The 22,724-nt window shown below is 38.9% G+C and overlaps 2 protein-coding genes across 2 annotated transcripts; one reads left to right on the top strand and one right to left on the bottom strand.

The window, feature by feature from the left end:
• Positions 1-11,008: 11,008 nt before the first annotated feature.
• Positions 11,009-14,547, bottom strand: LOC149407385 (uncharacterized). The gene is made up of 2 exons (XM_089620038.1): positions 14,513-14,547; positions 11,009-14,129 (listed from the first exon to the last, which is right to left on the bottom strand). Exons 1-2 carry the CDS (start codon positions 14,545-14,547, stop codon positions 11,009-11,011), a joined length of 3,156 nt encoding a protein of 1,051 aa, XP_089476164.1.
• Positions 14,548-15,930: 1,383 nt separating this feature from the next.
• Positions 15,931-19,092, top strand: LOC149407384 (Rrp15p protein). The gene is made up of 8 exons (XM_089613290.1): positions 15,931-16,528; positions 16,625-16,726; positions 16,808-16,889; positions 16,992-17,011; positions 17,154-17,214; positions 17,845-17,909; positions 18,707-18,814; positions 18,914-19,092. The coding sequence occupies exons 1-8, from the start codon at positions 16,094-16,096 to the stop codon at positions 18,974-18,976; spliced, it is 936 nt and encodes a 311-aa protein (XP_089469416.1). The 5' UTR covers positions 15,931-16,093; the 3' UTR covers positions 18,977-19,092.
• Positions 19,093-22,724: the final 3,632 nt, after the last annotated feature.

The following is a 22,724-nucleotide window of genomic DNA, read 5'->3' as shown; positions in this document are numbered from 1 at the left end:
AAAAAGACTCGCGGAAGAGTTGTCCTCTATCTCGGCGCCATACCCATTCATGAAATGGTCTATGGACACCGTGGGACCAATGTTGGTCGCCCCTGGCGGACTAAGATTTTTACTAATCTTAACAGATTATTTTTCCAAATGGGTCGAAGCAGGCATCTTTGTCTTGAGAAAAGATGTCGACGTCACAGCATTCATTTGGAAAAATATAATCTGTCGACATGGAACCCCCAACGAGATCATAACGGACAACGGGTCACAGTTCATATCAAAAAAATTCAGAAACTTTTGCTTCCACAATAACATTGAGGTAAGGATGTCAACACCACGATATCCTCAAGGAAATGGACACGCGGAAGCTAAAAACAAGACCGTAGTAGATTCCATAAGGAAAAGGCTCGACTCTAAGAAAGGGCGGTGGGGAGAAGAGCTGCCAAGTGTGCTATGGGCTTACCAAACTAGTCCGCGGAGGCCGACAGGGGAAACTCCGTTTTCCCTCGTCCATGGAGTCGAATCTGTCATCCCAATCGAACACCAGGTGCAGACCCTTAGGCTAATACACGCGCCTGAGGATGAGCCAAAAATGATGAGGCACTATGCGATGCCTTAGATCTTGTAGAGAAAAAGCGGGATTCGACCCTAGCACGGCTATCCCGTTATAGGCAATCCATCGCCAGATTCTACAACAAAGACGTTAACACGAGAAGATTTGACATAGGGGACTTGGTCCTCTGAAAAACTTCCAAAACACTGCCGAGGCAAACGCCGAAAAACTTGGGGCGAAATGGGAATGTCCCTATAAGGTCACCAAAGTAACATACCCTGGAGTTTATGAACTTGAAACACTCAACGGAATCCCGGTTTTAAGGTCATGGAACGTCTCGAACCTCAAAAAATACTACTGTTAAAACCAGTAAGAATCGAACTACATCCGACTTGATCCCTACATAAGGGTACGTAGGCAGCCTTTCTTTACAAAGGCACAGTCCCCCTATAAAAAGATATTTCTGAGCTACGGAGCTCGCATCTCGGCCGACAACCCCGACCTCGGACTAGGCCAACGATGCAAATACCTCACGACGTCTCCGACGAGATCCGACATCTCACAGCGTCATCTATATCAGAGACCGGACTCCAAAAAGTCGACCTCTTCCAAAATCTTAAGGGAAACCTTTTAGATCCCTGACGATCTAAAAAACTTAACAGAATCTTGATTAAATTCATTTGCGGACTTCGGCTTCAAATCTAAGGGGAAACGTTTCGGATCAGCGGTGATCCGAATGACTTGACAGATTTTGAACAAAGAACCGCTACAAAACCTCAACCTAAGGGAAACTTTTTAGATTTCTAACGATCTAAAAGACTTAGCGAGTTCTCTGAAATAGTTAAGGGAAACATTTTAGGTCAAATACGGGCGATCTAAAAGAATTAAAGGATTTTTCGAGTCCAATTTATCTCGGGGGCGAACTGAATGATACTGTGCACATTCAGATCGACCGGACGGACTGAATATAAACATTCATGCATTCAAAAGAAAATTTGGCAAGCTTAAAGACTTGGCAGAACTTAAGAAATGAAATTGCTTTGCATAAAATATAATAATAAAAATAATCCAAATATAAAATAGGGGTACCGAAGCCCCCTATAATTGTCTCAAAAATAATGAAAACTTCGCCCAAAATACACGGGCCCAAAAAATTACCGAAAATTTCAAGAGAATAAATTCATAATAAAAAAAAATTAAAACCCTTGCCGGCAGAAAAAAGGAGCTTAGACTTGGTCTTGGGGCAGAACCTCGGCACCTGCTCGCTCGGGAGTAGGCGTAAATGCCGCCACATTCTCGTTCTCCTCGGGGATAGAGTTCAAGACCTCGTCAGCCTGATTGAGCATGGAGCCATGCTTATCAATGACAGCGGTCTCATCATCGGCTGTAGAGGCATCGACAGGAGATCGGTCCGAGTATGGAGTGAAAGGGACGTCCTCGACCTCGGGGATGGCGATGGCCACGTAGTCGGCCTCGTACTGGACGATGTCATCCTCGGTATCTTTCATCTCGCCCGCCCAGTCTGAGATCTCACCCTTCAACGCCTCCGAGATCAGCTCCCTATTTCCCCAGCACTGCTCAAGTTTCTTAAGGACAAGGATGGCCTCGTCCGTCTTTTCTTTATGAGCATGGTACTTGAGAATGTGCTCCCTGTATCGCAGCGAGGTCGCCTTCTTCGCCGCATGCACAGCCCGATCCCGCTCCGCCTTCGCCGTCCTCTTCATCCGAGCGATCTCCTCGAGAGCGTCCTTCAGCTCTTTGTCCCGGACCGCCAGATCGGCAGACAACTTCTCCTTCACCCTTTCAAAGTCGCCAGAACGAGCCGCCCACCCCTTGATTTTCTCCTTCTTGTCATCAAGGTCGACCGACAAGTAAAGAACCTTGCCATTGAGGCGTTCAATCTTGCCATACAACCTCTCCAAGAGGGCATCCTTAGCCAGGAGATCGTCTTGAAGAGTGGCGATCTTATCGTTCATCTCCTGGAGCTCGCTTTGGAGAGACTCCGTCCCCTTTTGAACCTCGGCAAGCTTTTCCAGCTCGACCTTAGCATCGCGGAGTCACTTTTCATAGCGAAAGACACCTCGGTTCAGTTGGGTCGACAGCTGAAAGAACAAAATAATCGTTAGCTCGACCCCAATTACAATTCTCTAAATTCTTACAAGAACAACAGGTCGGCTATAAAAAAAGGAAAAAGGGGAAAAATAAATACATATATAACAACGCTTACCCCAGTGATGGTCGAAGCCATCATTCGGTACCAGTCTAATTCGGCGAGCTCAGGCACCTTCAGAAGGGCCATATCGGACCAGGTAAACTGGCGCAAAAAGCCCGCCGAGGTGTAGATGTCGTCGCACAGCATATGATCTTGTGCGTAATGGAAATTGACGACATGCTTCTTCTTGCGAGAAGTAGCCGGGGTGGTCTCATCTCGCCCGCTACTCCTCGACTTCGATTGGGCCCTACTGCCCTCGGCAACAACTTTGCCCTTGTCGGCCCGAGCCACCTCGGTCGCGGGGGCTCCAAGGGCGGGTTTCTCTCCGTCCCTGCCGTCGAGGTCAGGGGCTTGATCTTTCTTCTTCTTCTACATCCTTTTCTCCCATTCTCCAGAGGCTCTGCCCTCAGCGACCCGATTCGCCGGCATCTTCCTCTTTTTGGGCGCTGCCACGACCTCGGTCCTTCCGAGGGCACGGCCTTCTTCGGTCCCGGGGGCTTCGGCTTCCTGGACGACCACCAGAGCGACCTCGGTCGTCTCAAGTACCTCGTCGGAAGGCACCAGGACGACAGGGATCTCGGACGTCAAACGAACCCCGGTCACTTCGACCTCGGGATCGTTGACGGAAACCGATGGGGTTGGGGTTGAAGTCGAGGCTGCAGCCCCCGTCTTGTTTTTTCTCGCCTCGCGAGCACTGACCGGGGTATTCATATTGTCCCCTACATCTAATTGCAAAAAATAAAATAAAAAATAAAAATAAAAAAATATATATTTATCTTGATAATAAAAACCTAAGCAAAATAGCACATACACAATTGACCGCAAAAAAGAGGACGAAATCGAATTTGTCGAACTAACCTTCTTCAAAATCTTCTAAAAGAGTTGGTGGGCGAGGCCAAAGCTTGGCCGGGATAAACCTGTAAGAAGTGAAGTTTGACCACTCCACTTCGCCCTCCTGCAATATCGAGAGCTTCTCGGCGAACTCTACTCCTTGAGATGGCGCCTTGATCTTTTCTGAAAAACAGAGTAGATAAATGTTTGTTTATCTCACTTACCTATAAAAAAACAAATAAAAGAATAGAATAAAATAAAATTCTCGCGCATACTCGGCGAGCTCGCCCACTTCGACGATAAAGAACGAGCTCGATCTCCGAGGGAATGCTCGTTTACGGCAAAATAAAAATATCGCATCCCCCAAAATTTGTCTTTCGAGGGTAAGCCTGAGATCACTCCCTTTCCTGCAGCCCTCGAAAGATAGAAACACTTTGGATCATGTTTCGAATTTGCCTTAACAACACAAAGACGGACTAAATCCATCAGTGTGAGTTCGACTTTTTCTTCATGGGCCACAACTATCAGACCCATCACCATCCTGACAAATTTCGGACACATCTGAGGCAAGGTTAACCCTAAAGTCTGGACGAAGTCGAACACGATAGGGTAAATAGGAAATCTCAGGCCGCACTTGTCTAACCAAATTTCGTATATGCAACAGAAATCCTCCACAATGGTATCAGCAATGGCTCCAGGAGGGGGAAGAAGAATTTTAATTTCTGGGGGGATTTGGTATTTTTCGCGAATTCCCCTGAGGTCGGCTGAGGTCACGGAAGAAGGAAGAAGGATGTCCTCGTTTCCTAAGGGTTGAGACCCTGAAGGGCGAAGTCCTGAGCTCGACATCTAATTCTGAAGTTTCCTAAGGACGAAGTGTTTAAAGATATGAAGTCGTTTGAGCTCGCTAGTCGAGCTGAGAATAAGAAGCAGTCGAAGTCTAAGCAAATTTAAAGAACTTAGAGAGAGAACTCAAGTTCGAAATAAAGAGAAAAGTTCAAAAGAGAGAATTACGTTTTAACCGCGGATGAGGAGAATATAAATGAAAAGAAACGACTCTTCGGCGCGCTTATTTATACATTTCATTATTAACCAAAATCCCAAAAAAAATCTAATGATTTCGAAAAATAATAAAAATTAAATCAAAGATATTCCCTTGATATTTGCAAAGATATCAACAGACTCCCCGACTCTTCGACTTACGAAGTATAATCATGTCGCGCCACGTGTGAAGATATCGCGTTATCACACGATGCCACATGGCTCCGAATATTTGATTTCCCCTCTTGTTAATTCGAGGCAGTTCGGATTCGCCACGGGAAATATTTAAAAAAAAAGAGATATTCGAAATATTTTTAAAATATTTGGGGGCTAATTGTGGGGGATAAAAACAAGTCCTTTTATTTCAAATAAATATCTCAGGTGGGCTTCGGGTCAGCCAAAGCCCATTATCTGTTTTGTAGGTCGGCCAATGGAATCAATCTTGGGCCCAGTTCGATCTCGACAGATCGGCCCAAGTCCAATCACGCCTTCTAGCTCGACCACGCCCTCCTGGTCAGAAGAATTGGTCAGTCAATAATAAGACCACGCCGAGAAGACCGGATCTGAGACGACTTCAGCCCTGACGAGGAGTGCGGATCGAAGAACACGTGTCTTCGGCAAGAAAGTTCCATCTCGCCTATAAATAGAAGAGGAGACGACAATTTTCACACATGCAAACTTACAATCTCAGCTCTCAACCAACCATATTTTATATTCGTGTATTTATAGTCTTGAGCTCGTCGTATTAAGTTCGTCACTTCGTCCTACTTTGTAATTCTGTGGCAACAGTAATAAAGTTTATTGTCGTCTTCCTTTCGTTAAAACTTTCATTTCTATATTGTTTCTTATACGACGTCTTCTGAAACCCGTATAAAATAAATATCAAATTTTAGCATATATTATCATTTGTGATTGTTGAACGATCCACAAATCGACATCAACAATCCAGCCTCTTATGTTCACTATAAACGAAATACAATGAATCGAATGAGTTTGAACTAAAGCCGAGAAACCCAAGAAAAAGTATCAAATCGCGTTTATGAGAATCAACACGATATATATATATATATCTCTCTCTCTCTCTCTCTGAAAAGTGATTTTCCCGTGCAATGCTACCTATTTAAAGAAAATAGAAGCTAACTTCATTTACACGTCACCATGGATCATATTATAATTCAACGGTCATCTGCAACTGAAATTTGTAAAACAAATTTCTAACTAACTTATAATCTAGCGATGTTGTGTTCAATAACCTAACTAACTGACAAAGTACATAAATGTTTGAAAATTTTACTTGAATTATCTTAATTAATGATAACGAACTGGCCAAATTCTCAGCAAAGATTTAGGATTTAGATCTGATTATCTAGCATGTGGTTTGATCACCGGTTACCACCATTATATGTAACCTATACATTGCATACGTTACATATAAGTAATGATAATAAAATTTACCATAGATACATGAGACATATAAAAACAAAAAATAAAAACATGATCTCCTGCATTATACTAATTGATTCCCATAACGTGCAGAGTCTGTTAATATTTGTAACGCACAAGGGCGTTGGGAACCAAAGTACTAAACTTGAACAGTTGAACGAACATGACAGTGATATATAATAAATATATATATATATATATATATATATATATATATATATGTGCTTGGATTAGATACATTTAATTATATCATCAAGTTTGAGGATAGATTTTTCGTTGATTTACTGTCTCTCCCATGTGATTTTTTCCAATATATATACACACCAGAATCTACGGGATTTTGTAGAATATTTCTTTTGAATAGAATATATACACATAATTACATATTCATGCACTGCACCGATCGCATAAGTGCACCGATCGCATTTTATTGTATTATTTAAGATATCAAAATTCCAAATATTATTTAATATAACCTTACACTAAAACTTGAAGATACAAAATCTAGAACATGATTTTGGTTTTCTTTCTTGTCTACATATTTCTAGACTTAGATGTGGCTGAGATTCGTTGAATTATGACGAAAAAATATATGAGAACAGCCCTATGCAATGGCAGTTTCAAAAGCTGAAGAAAAGAAAGCCTGAAAAGAAGTTTAAAGTGTAAAATTATTGAATAAGGCTTTGCACGAGGAACACATTTTTAATTTTATTGTGCGTTTCTGTTCAATTTTTATTTATTATTACAATAATAATAAGAAAATAAAAAAATACATTTTTCTAATAAAATAAATGCATACTCGAATAAGAAGAAGAAAAAAGTATGTATAACTCGAGCAAAAGAATCAATCAGATACTAATTCCTTCGATAAAAAAAATAAAAATTAAAAAATTAAAAAAAAAACAGATACTAATTCCCGCAAAAATGAAATCATGTAATAAATAAAATCTTAAATATTTGTGTGGAAATCTCTTTTAAATTTATCATGATACAGTACAAGTAACATATTTGATTGATCACCATAACTATAATATCACGTAAGCGATTTACGTGTTATAAAGTGAATGTGGACGCGGGCAGACCGGACGCGAGTAGCATGAAATCACGTGCAAGAGACGATGCAGATGATGACGTGTCACGCCTGTGTTTGGTGGCCCATGTAATAACCCCATCCTTCACGTGCATCTCTCTCTCTCTCTCTCTGCCCCATTTTGTATTTACGCCACTTGCCAAATTGCCCACTTAAATCAATTCAATTCCCAACTCAATGCTTCTCTATCAAGTAGTTGGAAGAAGAGCCAAGGACTAATTTTGTACGACGCCAACGGTCGGAGAAAGTTGACAGTCTACAATCGCTGAAACTCTCATTCTTGGACTCCTAGCCCATGTTCTTGTCTCCATCCAAAAATCGAAATACGGTTCAGAATTTATTGATAATCATTAATATTCGATTTATTGATAATCATTAATATTCGAAAGAAATACCGTGAAAAACAGAAAAAAAATAAAAATAAAAACTGTACTGTTGAGAATATTATTACCGTCAAGGAATACCATCAAATACCGTACTTACAGACAGGATGTAGTGAATAAATATTTTTTAAAAATTCATACATAACATATGATAAAAATGGAAAAAAAAAAAATCTACAATAAACTCAACAAAAATTCAATGCAAACTTAATAACATAGTTCAACACAAAGTATAAAATCAAAATAATGATGATATTCATGTTAAAAATCAACTAATTATATATAAAATTTCATATTCTACAACTAATTTAATAAAAAAAAATAAAAAACACATTCAAATCTAAATCTTATTTTCTAATATAACCAAAAAATTGAAGAAAAAAAAAATTGGATACAAACTCCAATTAAAATTTAAAAACAATAATGAAGTTAGAAACTAAGAATTTGAACTAAATCATCAAAAACTAACGACAAATTTCGTGGAAAACATTAAATATCATCAGATTTTAAGAATTGTCGGTATTTATCCACTTACCGGTAAATTTTCATCGGAATGCGTGAAAATTTGCCTAAAGACAACCGGAAACCGGAACGGTTTCCTCGGAATCCAAGAAAAAAAAAACCGAAGGTGAACGGTTTTTTACATACCGGTACCGAGACTTTGAAAAAAACGGTTTTCGAATTGGTTTTTCATCCAGTTTCTCCGGAATTTCAAACATCGGTTTAAATCCAATCATGCACTCTGAAATGTGAATCATATATAATAATTTATGAAATTAAATAATATTTTTTCTTCAAATTCATAATAATTATATCTGTTACTTTTATATATTTTTAACAACTTCTTTTAATATATAAAAAAGAACTTCATCTTTATTGCTTAAAAAATAAATTCAAATATTATAGTATTTAATTCTATTTTAAAGTTATGTGAATATTAAAAGTGAAATTGCACGATTTAAGCCATTTGAAAACTTGCCAATTAAAAATTATTCAACCCTTTATATATTTGAAAAAAAAAAAAAAAACTAGCTAATACGAATGTTTAAGACAGTTTCGATTTAATCAATTTACCTCTTTGTCTTTTTATTATAATTCGTATTTTTATTTTAATATTATTTTAAAATAATTAGTTGACTTTCCTATTTTAAGAAAAAAAATTATTTTTCTTTTTATATTCAAACGCTAATTATTGGCAGTTTTGATAAGGTATGTCTTTCCTTATTTTTTTTTTAATCGTTATATGTCTTTCCTTATATATAGACAATTATCTCTGACCAAATAAAACTGTACAATTTTTATTTAAAAAAAAAAATATTAAACACTTGAATTCTCTTTGTATTTGTCAAACATTTTCGCTTTCCTTTTTAGGGGTATTAAGTGTACCATTTTTTTTTCTTTTTATTCAGATCAAACATGCAGTTTTTTGTTTATTCATTAACTAACATGAAAAAGTATTTAACCAACAAACAAATTATTAATATATCATCAACAAACCGGCAAACAAATATTGAAAATAACGACCACACTTAACACTAACACCATAAAACGTTAGTCTAAAAACAAACTGAAATTCTATTGCGTAATATAGGTTGTTTGTTGTTAAACAGACGGCATCACAAGTATTTAAACAAACAAATCATTAATATATCATACCGGAAAATAAACAAATGTTGAAAACAACAACCACGCTTAACACTAACAACATAAAACAATGGTCAATTTAAAAAAAAAATGGAAAGTTTTGTTTCTTTAAGTTGTTAAACAGACAATTTTACTTGTAAAAACAAAAAAAAACAAAAAAAAACAAAAAAAAAAACGTTTTCTCTTTTGCCGATTTTTTTTTTCTTCAAAAGGTCTGATTTTACTTTAACGTGTATAAACCAAGGATCGAAATACCGTTACCGTTACCGTTCCGAGCCTTCGAATTTACTGCTAACCCCCCGTACCGTAAAAGAATACCGGGGGAAGCGAGAAAAAAAAAAAAAAAACCGGTACCGTTGAACTTACCGTTACCGTAGAGGAATACCGTCAAATACCGTATTTACCGAGGGGAATTCATAAAAGAAATATACAAAAAAAAAACATACAAAGTATGTAGGATACAATTCATAAAATTAAAAATAGTGTAGAATGTTTCAACACAATATAAAATTATAAACACAACAAAAAGTAAGTTCAATAGTACAAACCAAAATGATAAAGTTCAACGCAATCTATCAAATCATTTAATTAAAAGTTCGATCGGTTACGGTTTTAGTCACAAAATTTTGTGACAAGGACGTGGTTGTAATGTTTTTCTGGGCTCAGTTGAAATAAAATGTGGAGCTCGGGGTCAGTTTACAAACGGTGGAGAATTGAGGGTTTTCATAAGCAAATATGGAATACTCATTTCATTTTAAAAGGAAATTTTCTTTTTCTTTTTCTTTTTTCCTTATTTTCTTTTCTTCTTCTTCTTCTTTCTTTTTCCTTCTTCTCGTTTCTTCTCCTCTGCATCAAAGAATAACAGGAAAAAAAAATAAATTAAACAACCACAACAACTCCAGCACCTCCTTCACTCTTCCTTTTTCCTCACCCGTGCTCGGCCAACAGCTCCAGCACCGAGCCATCACCGCGCGCCTTGGCCGAGAGAGAACGAGTGCCGCGAGCCGCCGTGGACGCCGACCGGGAAATGAGGAGACCAGCGGGATCTGGGCAGAAATGGTCTTCGTCGCGTCGGGAACTAGGCGGGTCGGCGGGATCCGGTCGGGAAGTGGGAAGTTTTGGTGTGGGTCGCGACGGTTTTTGGGCGAGCTCCCCGGAACCACCGGAAACTTCCGGTTTTGGTGGTTCCGGTGCCGGGGAGCTCCAAAAAGGGGGAACCGGACCGGTTCCCGTCCGGTTCCTAAATCCTTGGTATAAACTTCTCCCACATTAATTGATCAACAAACAAATCAGAATTAATGCTTTAATTCTCTCAACCAATTTATAACTAATATTTTTATCCACCAAATATATTTCTGAAATCAAATTTAATTCCTGCATTTTTTTTAAATTTCTTTTAATCGGTAATCAGTCCGATATATCAAAGGGCATTCTCGCAACATATAGTCACTGCAGGGCTCATTTGGCTACTGATTTAAAACTCTGTAACCTTTGGCTACTGATTTAAAACTCTGTAACCTTTGGCTACTTTTTAATAACCCAAACCTTAAAAAAAAAAAAGCTAATTTATCTCACTTGCCTATATTAAAACTCCAAATTTAGGGGTTCACTAATCACCTCTCCAAAAAAATATATTTGAAAATAAGAACACGACAAAAATTATCATTCAAGAGAAAATGCTTATACACAATTGAGGATCTTGTCATAAAAGAGACTGCCCTCCGGTACGATGAGAACGGCTGTAGCCGGTTTATTACAAGCTTAAAGTTTTTTTTTTTTAGAGAACAGCTGAACTTCATTTCATGACAGAGGACTTAGAGATATCCTCAGAGATACAATTGGAGAGCCACTGAGGGCATAACAGAATACAACAGTCTGTCATCTGATAATCCAGCCGGTTTTTTTGCTACCAAGTGAGCAGGCTCATTACATTTCCTGGAAATCCAGTTACAACAAACAGGAAAATCAAAAGAATCTAACAGGAGCCTAATGTCGGCGATGATCGCTCCTTGCCGACCGAGATAGCAGTTTCCCGCCACGAGCTGAGTCGCCCGAACGCAATCCGACTCCACCGCTGTAATGTTCCAGCTTCTGTCTTTGGAAACCTTAAGCCCTTCCCGGATAGCATGGCACTCTGCTGTCAAGGCCGAATCCACCAGGTCCAGCACCTTCGCGAAAACTCCCTGCACTACGCCGTCGTGATTTCGGATCACGCCCCCAACCGCTCCGCGTTTAGAGCCCGCGTCCCACGCCGCGTCCACATTAAGTTTGAGCTCTCCCACTCTCGGCCGGACCCACCCCTCCGGGGCCTTCGTAGCAGCCCCCGAAGATCGCTCCACGTTACCGGCGAAGACTTTGAAACTCTCCAACCAACCCGCTACCTCGCTGACCCACCGTTCCGGAGACTTCGCGATATTTTCGAAGAGTCGTTGGTTACGATCGGTCCAACACGCCCAAATTAGGCCACAAAAAAATCCCAGGTGCTCGTCCGACATGCTAGCACTCGCTCGAAAGCAAATCTCCTTGAAAGGCATCGAGCCGGTCTTGTCTACCCACTTGTGAAGGAAAGAGCGTTGCCAAATTGATTGAGCACGAACACATCCCCACACCGCGTGAAGATCGTTCTCCGGGAGCTCTCCACAAAAGGTACAAAACGGCAAACACTTCACACCTCTCCTCCTCAAGTTGCCAAAAGTAGGAGTAGTTTCGAACCAACATCTCCAAACTAGATGTTTGATTTTCGGGGGGATTTGGAGCGACCACTTTTTTTTCCACCACGACTTCTCCACCTCATTCGAGCTCGATGGGCCTCCGTACTCCCCTAATCTCGCCAAACGGTATCCCGAACGTACCGTGTAATGGCCATTATCCTCATAGTGCCACACCAAGCGATCCTCATCTTCGTTCTCGCCCACCGGGATGCTCAACACCGCCTCCGCATCATAAGGGGACAAAAGAGCGTTCACAAGGTCGTGCTTCCAGCCCCCTTGTGCCATGAAGTCCGCCAATCTCCAAGGGAATCCGCCCTCCGGTTCCTCCGAGGTAAGAAAGAAAGCCCCGGCTCTCGGAATCCACGGCATCGAAAATGCTCTCAAGTCACCCTTGCCAACCCGCCATCTCACCCCCTTCCGCATGAGCTCCAACCCCCAACCCAAACTCTTCCCTAAGTGGGAAAAATGGTCTTTGCATTTAAGCTCAAGCACCGTAGAATGTGGGAAGTACTTCGATTTGAGAATACGCGACATCAAGCACTCCGGGAATTTGATAATCCTCCAAATTTGACGACCCACTAGCGCTTGATTGAAAGCCCCGAGATCTTTAAAACCAAGCCCCCCCCCCTCGTTCTTTGGTCGTGTGAGAAGATCCCACCTCTTCCAATGAATCTTCTTTTTTTCCTCCGTACCCCCCCACCAAAACCGAGCTATCATCCGGTGAATGTCATCGATGAGCGAAGAGGGGAGCCTAAAAAGACTCATAGAATAAGTGGGTATGGCTTGAGCAACAGCTTTTATAAGGATCTCCTTACCTCCCGCCGAGAACATCTTAGCACGCCACGCGAGGAGTTGTTTCCGGATCCGGCACGTGATGTTGCTAAAGACCAAGGTTTTCCTCCTACCAATTCGCACCGGGAGTCCAAGGTAGCTTTCTAATTCCGGTGTGGAAGGAATTCCGAGGAGAGACATGAAGCCCGGGATTTGGCTTTCTTCCACATTCCGAGAACAAACAAAAACCGACTTTTGCAAGTTGACCACTTGACCCGACCCCCGCTCGTAGGTAGCCAAAACGGACCGAATTGCCCGACAGTTTTCCTCGGTGGCGGAGCAAAAGAGGAGGCTATCATCGGCAAAAAGAAGGTGAGTAACCGTCGGAGCCGAAGGACCACAAGCAAACCCCTTCCAAAGGCCCAACCTCTCATGACTCCGAATGAGAGCGGAAAAACCTTCCGCACAAATAATGAATAGATAGGGTGAGAGCGGGCATCCTTGTCTCAAACCTCTCTCGGGAATAATTGCGTCACCGACCCTACCATTGATAACCACGGAGAAAACGGGCGTGGAAATACACTTGAGGACCACCGCAATCAAGTTCGGTCCAAAACCCAATCTTCTCATCATGGCTCCTATGAATCCCCACTCGACGCGATCGTACGCTTTGCTCATATCTAGCTTAAGAGCCAATACCCCCCGCTTGCCCTTCTTCCGCAATCTCATAGAGTGAAGAAGTTCAAAAGCAATGGCCACGTTATCCGAAATTAACCGATCCGGGACGAAAGCACTTTGCACCTCGGAGATGATCAACGGAAAACAGCCCTTGATGCGATTCGCAACCGCCTTAGTTACAATCTTTAGAAGGACGTTACACAGACTAATCGGTCTAAAGTCCGAGACTTTGGAGGGTTTTTTAATCTTCGGGATGAGGACTAAGTTTGTCTCGTTCCACTTCTTGACACAATCCCCTCGATTAAGTATGCCGAGACATTCCTCCGTAACGGACGGGCCCACTACCTTCCAATTCTTTTGAAAAAAGAGAGCATGAAAACTGTCGGGGCCCGGGGCTTTCCGGGGTCTCATCGCAAAGAGTGCCTTCTCTATGTCCTCTCTGGTGAAGCTTTCCTCCATAGCCGCCCTATACGTTTCCGGAAGAGAAGCCACATCGCTCTCCGTGATTAACTTGAAATCCGCATCGGAGGCTCCGTTTGAGCGAAAGATATTATGGAAATACCTCTCAAAAACCCCTCTCACCTCCGATTCGGACGTAACCCACCGACCGTTCTCATCAACTACTCCTCGGATGGAATTTTGGCTCTTCCGTCTAGAGGCCCTTGTATGAAAATACGCCGAATTTTTGTCGCCGCCTTTAAGCCAATCCGCCCGGGCCCGTTGCTTCCAATAGTACTCGTCGATGAGGACTAAGGCTTCAAGTTCATGCTCCAATCGCTTAGCCTCCCTACAATTGGACAAAGAGCACACCTCGTTGTTGATTCTCTCAAGTCTTGCCTCCAAGTCCTTTATACGCCTAAAGTTGTAGATTCGTTCTCGTGTGATTTGAATCGTAGAAACATTAAAACTTTCATCTAAGATTCAGTCATGTATTTTCATGAAAACTTCAATATAATTGCGGGCTTTGAATACGAAACTACATATCTACTCTGTCGATTTACATGCAAAGGCACTGGTTCAACCTATTATTTTTTTGGAGACGCTCTTCTTTTATAATTGCGTTTTGAGCTTGCTTTGTTTGTTTGTGTAGTTTATCGGATCTATTATCTATATTTATAAGAATTATGCTGCCACATATTTTTAGGGGTGTCAATATAATTGCCAAGTTACCAATAGATTGGTAAATTTTTCCTGTTTCCACTCATTTGGTTTGAGGAAATTTCTTCCGCGAGAGAGTTTACAATTTCGACTGAACAACATCACTTATTTTATAAATGTCTATTTTTAAAAGAACACGAAGAAAATTTGCATAAAGTGTTATATGCGAATTCAAAGAAGAACTGTCTCTTAAAAATTCAACAAATACTAGTTTTTATAATTGAAATGGTAAACAACGCTTATTATAAACCAAACTATAAAAAGAATTAAGTAAGATGAAATTGTAAACCATAAAACAAAGTTAAAAAAATGTACTCATTAAAAAAAGTAATTGTCTAGTCAGTATCTCATGGGATTAAAAATGAAAAAAAAAATATACAAAACAACCATTTGAAACTAAATGATTAATAAAATAGCTAAAATTTTAAGTTTTTAGCAAAATAATCAATGTTATGTTTCTCCATATTTTTTTGAAATTTTAAATAAATAAAAAAAGCATTGATCTATAAGTAGTTTGTCCCTGTCAACAAATTTATTGACCTTTAGTTTTTTCTATATTTAGCCTATTTAATTAATTTTGAACAAATTTGGATTGTTTTACAAATCAATTAGTTTCAAATGGATACATAGCTATAACACCTAAAAAAAATATGGAATACGTTTTGAAAAGTTGTTATGCCAATAAGAAGGAAAAATTGGATAAGTACCTCGAAATGAATATAAAATTCTCTAAGTTCCCCGCGTTTGAAATCATACTTGGAATACCTCATGAACAAATATCTAGACAAATATGTAATTTGCATTACTTAATATCTAGTGCCTAAATCTAAAGCCTATTTCATTTGAGAAATTCAAACCGACAACAATAATATCATTTATTTGACAATTAACAAAAAATTAACCAAAACTCATATATTGATACATCTAGTACCAAATCGATAATGAACTGGTTGATTTCATGACACATTTGGTCACAAACTGGTTGGTTCCGTGATATATTATGTATTAAATGTGTCAATATTTGAGTTTTGATTGATTTTTAATAAATAACAAGCAATTGGTATCATTACTGTCAATTTCTCATTTCATTTACGGGGATATTATCTTCTCTCAGTCTTTTATAGCGAGTCTCAAAAGGAACTCGATTTTTGGGCGATAACAAAGACAAAGACTAGAAATAGGGAAATAATGGAAAATGCATAAAGAGAATGAGAATTCTTAGAATAAGAATGAGAATTTAGCAATTATAGGAAATGTTTTGAAAATGATGTAAGCAAGTAATTTAGTATATTAGTGGGCCCAAGGAGTTGGCCCTTCACTCAAACTAGGCTGAACCGAGCTTGATTAGTAATGGCCCAAATCACAAGCGTTTTATGTCGTTTATCGTTGTCATTAATAATTTTGTCGTTCTCGAACTTTGGCGGAGATTTATCAATGTGCGTCTCTGAGTCACAGTAGTTGAGGGTTCTGATAAACCCTAATTTTCGTCTTCTCAGGTCCAAAAAAAATCCACATACAACACAACCCCTTGACTATTCATTGGTCGAATTCACCAAAGAACTCTGCAATAGTGATACGTAAATCGACGCAGCCATGGCCGAAGTGGAAAGTCAAGCATTGGAATCGGCGAATGGTTCGAATTTGAGTAATAGAAAAAGGAATCATATGAGGAAGAATAAGCCTCGAGAAATGCCGAAGACGAAGCGCACGAAGATCGACGGAAGGATGAAGAAGCTCTTCCGAAAGCGAGCGAGGAATTACAATTCCGACGAAGAGAACGGCAACGAGGAGGAAAAAGAGGACGAAGATAAAGACGTAGACTTTACGGAGGGAGACGAGGAAGAAGAAGAGGATCAGGATAATTTGGAGGCGAGAGGAGCGAGAGAGGACGGAGATGAGGGATTTTCCGGGGACGAAGAGGGCGGCGAGATTATGCCGGGGATTACCAAGTTCGCCGAAGGCTGTCGAGCTTTTCGTGTGACCTTCAAGAGCATTGTGAAGAAGGCTGTTCTTCACGATTCAGTTCTGGTGAGCCAATGATTTGTTTTGTTTGGTCTTGTTTGGCTTCAGAGTTTGTCAAGATCTGAAAGTTTTGGTTTTTGTGGTTTGTGTTTTTGGTTTTAGGGACCGGTCATGTCGGCCCAGACGAACCTAATGGCGGAGAAGCTTGTTCAAGAAATCGCCGAGCGACAAGTGCAGCGTCAAAACAAGAAGGAAAAACAATTGGTATGTATTGAGATCATTATCTAGGGTTTTAGGTTTGTTATGTACTTTGTTAACGTTTGTTACTGAATTTTGGCTTTGTAGATAGCGATGAAAGGGCACGTGAAACCGGATAAGTTTCTGGGTTTGCACGAGAAGTTTTTGATCGGTGTTGCAACTAAAGGAGGTAAATTGGGTTCTTCGAATTTCGTTGGTTTGGATTGTTTCAGTCTTGCTCATATTTTATACTCACTGTGTTTGGTTTTATGGTACATTGATGGGGTTCTAGCGGTCAGGCTGTTCAATGCTGTAAGTTGCTTCACTCTTAATCTGATAAAGTTTGATTATTTTGTATTTTTTTTTTTTTTTTTGGTTTTGTTATGGTACAAGTGTCATCATGTTTATGGATAAACTTGTGATTTTTTTTTTCTCCTTTTTTTATGTACTACAGGTTAACAAGGCACAACATGCTCAGAAAGGATTAAATCCTTCGAGATCTAAAGACGAAAAAGGTATATGCTTTGTGGATTTTCTACCATTAGCCCTTAGATTGCTTCGAACTGTCATGTGTGTATTTAACACTAGGTTATAATAGCTATTGTTGGCGTGTTCTCGATGTAAAAGGAAAATTGATACTAAGCCCCGCCTTATATATGAACATCTTTGTGTAATTCCATATTTAAGTCGATTAGGATTAGTCATTATAATATCGCTACCAAACACTTGTAAATATATGTTTGGCTTCCCCAGCTTTGTTGTTTATTGGTCTGAACTCTAAATATTTGGATTTATACAAAGCCGCCTCTATATTACCAACCTCATTCAGTGAGTATGACCTTGAAATGCTGTTCTAGTTTTTTTTTTTCTTTCCAAAATCTGGTTTTCAGCTTGGCTGATTTTACTGAAGTAATTATGTATACGTTTGGTACGTATATGTAGCTATACATTCTCTACCCCTAGTTTTACTGTTCATCGATACCGATTCATAGCACCCATATCTATCATTTATTTCTTTCGAATAATTAGCTGTAATATACCTCATTGTGTTATCACTGTTAATGGGTCGCTAATGAGTTTATGATTTGAAAGGTTGTTGATGGTGTCTGTCTTAACATTTTATCATGGTTTATAAATGTTATTAGACATAAAGAAGCGGAGGAAACAAGCCTTCTATGCAGAATTAAAGAAGGGACAATCAGCTACAAAGGTATGCTGTTCATTCTATCCTATTCAGTGTCTTACACTTCTGATTATCTATAGTATGATATGCATATCTGTGCTTTTGACATTCGCTACTTCTCAAAATTTGTTATGAACAATAGAGTTCAAAAAGCGTTTGTCTTTGTACTCTTGAACACAATATCTAAAATCAAATATACCATAAATTATTCCAACAGTTGGTTTACACCTGCTAGTGCTAATCTAATGTATGATATGCATATCTGGGCATTTGACATTCGCTACTTATCAAAAGTTGTTCTGATTGATTAATAGAGTTCAAAAAGCTTGTCTTTGACTCTTCATACTCTAACACAATATCTAAAATCAAATACACCATAAATTATTCCAACAGTTGGTTTACACCTGCTAGTGCTAATCTAATGTATGATATGCATATCTGGGCATTTGACATTCGCTACTTATCAAAAGTTGTTCTGATTGATTAATAGAGTTTAAAAAGCTTGTCTTTGACTCTTTATACTCTGATACAATATCTAAAATCAAATACACCATAAATTATTCCAACAGTTGGTGGTATTTTCAATATAGTTTCGTATTCTAATCCGATTCCTCGAATATTAAAAACAGTAGAAAAAATGGACAAGGAACTCCAAATGATATATGAAAGACAAAAAAAATCCCGGTAGGAAAAAAACCACCATTTACTCTTCATATGAGTGTTTAGGGAGTAAAATTGTCCAGATCCTTACTTTAGCATGCAGACGAATATTCTTTTGGATTCTGGCAAGTAAATTTTTTTTAATTTGCGGGTTACATTAAAAGGCTCAAGCATCAACCAGCCATCGAGACGATGAAGGACCTGCATGGGCTCCTTTACGGGATAATTACATGCTAACAAGTTCCAAGTTGAAGGATTGGGATAAAATGCCGGTAAGACATTGATTTCTGATCTTTTATTTGCTGCTTTATTTTTCTTGCAAGAGCATTAAGTTCTAATCCAAGTGTTTTATGGAATATGCGTGTTTGTAGGAAAGAGCTTCAAAAGATGACATCGAGAAGGCGTTAGACGAAAGTAGCTCAGACGATGAATGAGTTGATTAAGTTTGTCAGTGGATATACTTCTGCACTAAATTTTGTAAAACATTCATAATTTATGATCACAAGTCGAATGTTTTTTCTTTATTTAATCGAGTATGAGTTGCTCATCTCTCTTCTCTGTTATATTTTGAATGTGTAATGTTGCATGGGAAGGAAAGAGTGAATGGAGTCTAAGGATATGAACGGGCATTTACGGCATTGACTAACTAGATTCAAAATTGGAAGTTGAAGTAGACTAGCTAATTTGTCAAAACCGTCAATGTTTGTTTTATTTGGTGAAATAGTCAATAAATTACATCAATCAATTTAATCACATAAAAATACCTTTCACTAAAATGAAGGGTTAATAAATATAAATTAGTTAACAAAATTATATAAACAAATAGAATAATAACTATTCCCTTAATACATTAAAAAATTCTTTAAAAAATTCTTTAAAAATATTATGAGATCTTCATCGTCGATTTTCACTGTCGAGTCAACTTGTCATCCGTCTCGAGCTGCCGGTTCTCCGATCGGAGACACAGAGTCTCTCACTTTCACCGCCTCCACCTCGGACCGCTCTACTCGAAGCAGTGACTTCATAGAATACGCAAACTTACTATTTTCGACTTGAATCACCGATTTTTTGATCGGGAATGCAGTCTCCCTCGCTTTCGCCCCCTCCAAATTAACACTGAACGAATTAACAAGAGTTAATACGGAAATTTAACACTGAATTAACAAGAATCAACACCGAAGTAACAAAAATTAACAAGAATTAACACTGTATTAACAAGAATTAATACTGAAGTAACAAGAGTTAAACCGATATTAATACGAATAAACCGAAATAATCACAAAATATGCATAGACATTCAAAATAAACACAAATGTACCGATTCAGTTTCCCCAAAGCTCGATCTTCGAATCTGCGACGAATGACGACGAAGGCCGGTCATAACCAATGCAGGTTGTCCACCGGAGAAGAGAGACGGCATCGATTTCGGTGGGGGTGAACCAACGTTGATTGGAGAAATATATGGGGCGTCCGTCGTCTCTCTCCGACGCGGACCGGAGAAGTAAAGGCACACTGGCAGATCTAGGTCGGACCCTCCTCCGTCGCGTGACTCTGGGAAGCACAAGTTATTATCCATAAATCCTAAACCCTAAATCCTCTCGTCTTCTTTTTCTTCGTCATGGCTCTTTACTCTCTTCATCTTCTGATCTTCCTGGGCCGATAAAGGAGACAAATAGGATTCGCTGAAAGATGAAAATCGCTTCATGACTTTTTCTCATTTTGAACACTCAAGCAGATATCTTATAATCGCTTCTCACTGCAAAAAAAAAAAAAAAAAAAAAAAAAAAAATTTGCCCTGAAATTTTTGGCTGGAGGGGGGGCCAGGCACCCCAAAGGGTCCACCTGGGTCCGCCACTGCATACAAGCCACTTTCTCGCTGCTGATATTATCACCTCCATTTCTTATTAATGTATTCTTTATTCGGGCTTTTAACTTATTAATCCATGATGTACTAAAAACTCAATATATATGCATTAATAATAAATTACATATGAAAACGAATATTTTAAAAGCTCAAATCGGCGTACATAAGAAAGAGAGGTAGAGAGAGAGAAAGAAACAAGTAAATAAAACAAAATATTCCAATGATAACTAAGGCCTGTTTGGTAGTTCACTCAAACTGTTTTTGTTTTCATATAGTTGTAATCTAAAAATTTTTTTGCAGTTGTTTTCAAATAACTGTTTGGTAAGGATTTCAGTTTTTTTTATTTATTCAGTTTTTTGTAATTGTAGTGTAATAATTCACATAAGAACTAGGCGTCGAGATATATACTAATTGAAAGTCTTTGCTCAAATATAATGGTTGTACCTTTAGTAATAATGATTATTCACAAGTTCATCGGAAAACACCGTTTGTCTTTGTAGTCAATACAACAAATATCAAATTTTGATACCTAATGTTGACTAAAATTAGTGAAAACTCATGTGCTCGACGAGAGGATTATGACCAATTAATAGTTTGTAAAATGGAGTTCCGATTGTTTAAAGTTTGCCATAATTGTAAAACTTAAGTTTTTCAGGGAACGAAAACAAATTCGATAATCAAAAGTCAGGAAAATGAAATGATGTTGATAGGAGAGAAGAAAATGTCAAGAGGATATATTAAAAAAAAAAAGTTAAAAAGTTGAGTGAAAATGTCAAGAGGATATATTTAAGATTTTTTATTTCTTTTTTTAATTGAAAAGTTTTTTTTTTAATTTCAAATAAATAATAATAATAAGGATAAAATCGGAAAACAAAAAAATAAATTCATTGTCACGTGATCAATTTGACTAGTTTGTAAAAAATGTTGAAACGTTGGCTAGAATGCAATTCCAACGTTTGGAATTGGCTAATCCGTGTAATATTTCTTCAAAATTTAAGTGATAAAAAATTTCAAAATGAGTTCTTTTCTTTGTTTGAGGAACTTGGGTGATGATACATTTTGTCAATTCCCTTTATTGTGATTTCAGTTCTTACAACTTTGGGGAGAAAAATACATATGACTAAATAACACAAAGAAATTTAGTTTTTATCTCGGGACAATTAGGCCCGTAGCTTAATAGTCCACCCCCATTTTAAAAAACAGCCAACATTCTGGTAAGAAAATAGTCCATCAAACAGAAGTAAATTAAATTAAGGAGTATTTACAAGAATTCCCCGTGAACTCCTGCACGAATAACCCGATGCCCCTTGTACTTGAAAACCTTACATGACAAACCATAAAAACATGCATTGTATAAATTATAGTCCTTCCGTCATGTTTTTTTAACGGACATCCAATTTTTTTTAACACGTTTTGTTATGTGACCACTTTTGTTGAAAAAATTACCTAAATATCCTTATTAAGAGTAAAATAAAACTGATTAATAAACAACAAAAAATAAAACCAATAAAGTTCAACTTGTCTGCGAGTTTCAACTCTCTCCGTCAGAGACTCTCAGGCCTCTCTCCAACACTGCTCCAACCTCGACTTCCTCAGTGTTTCTAGTAACCCGTTCAACGCTCCGATTTTGAGCTCTTTCCCGTCAGAGACTCTCAGGCCTCTCTCCAACACTGCTCCGGCCTCGTTGACCTCGATTTGTCTGAGAACGAGATCTCCGGCTCCGTCCACGCCGCACTCAATGCTTGCTCGGAGCTGAAAACAATCGAGTTGTCTAGGAACAACTTGTCCGATGTTTTTCCGACTGCGATGTTCATGAAGCTCAAGAAACTCAAGTCTCTCAGCCTCTCTGAAAACTGAGTCTATGGCAAGCGTCTGACCTCCATTTCGGATTTTCCAAACCTGGAAACCGTAGATCTAAGCTCCAACAACCTCACAGGAAAGCGTCCGATCGGCCTCTGCAACGGAAGTCTCAGCGGCAATCCCGATCGGCCTCTCGATCGCTCACGAAGATCCAAGATCTAATCGTCTGGCTCAATGACCTCGGCGGCGAGATTTCGGGGGAGTTCTCGGAGATGAATTCGTTGGAGAATCTGATCCTCGACTTCAACCAGCTCAGGGGCGAAATCCCGCCGGGACTAAGCAATCCTTAAGCTGAGCAACAATTCCTTCTCCGGAAACATCTCGACGGGCCTCGAAGACTGCAAGAGCCTCATCTGGCTCGACTTCAACACCAACTTCCTCAACGGAACGATCCCGCATGCCATCTTCTTTATTAGATTTTTTAATTTTAAACAAAATAATAATAAAAATAAATAATA

The sequence above is a fragment of the Urtica dioica genome, chromosome 1, assembly GCF_054948205.1.
Source record: "Urtica dioica subsp. dioica isolate 48M chromosome 1, U.dioica_male_clone48M_v1_H2, whole genome shotgun sequence".
Lineage (NCBI taxonomy): Eukaryota > Viridiplantae > Streptophyta > Magnoliopsida > Rosales > Urticaceae > Urtica > Urtica dioica.
The sequence above is the reverse complement of the archived record's forward strand: the minus strand, read 5'-3'. Positions and strand labels throughout refer to the sequence as shown.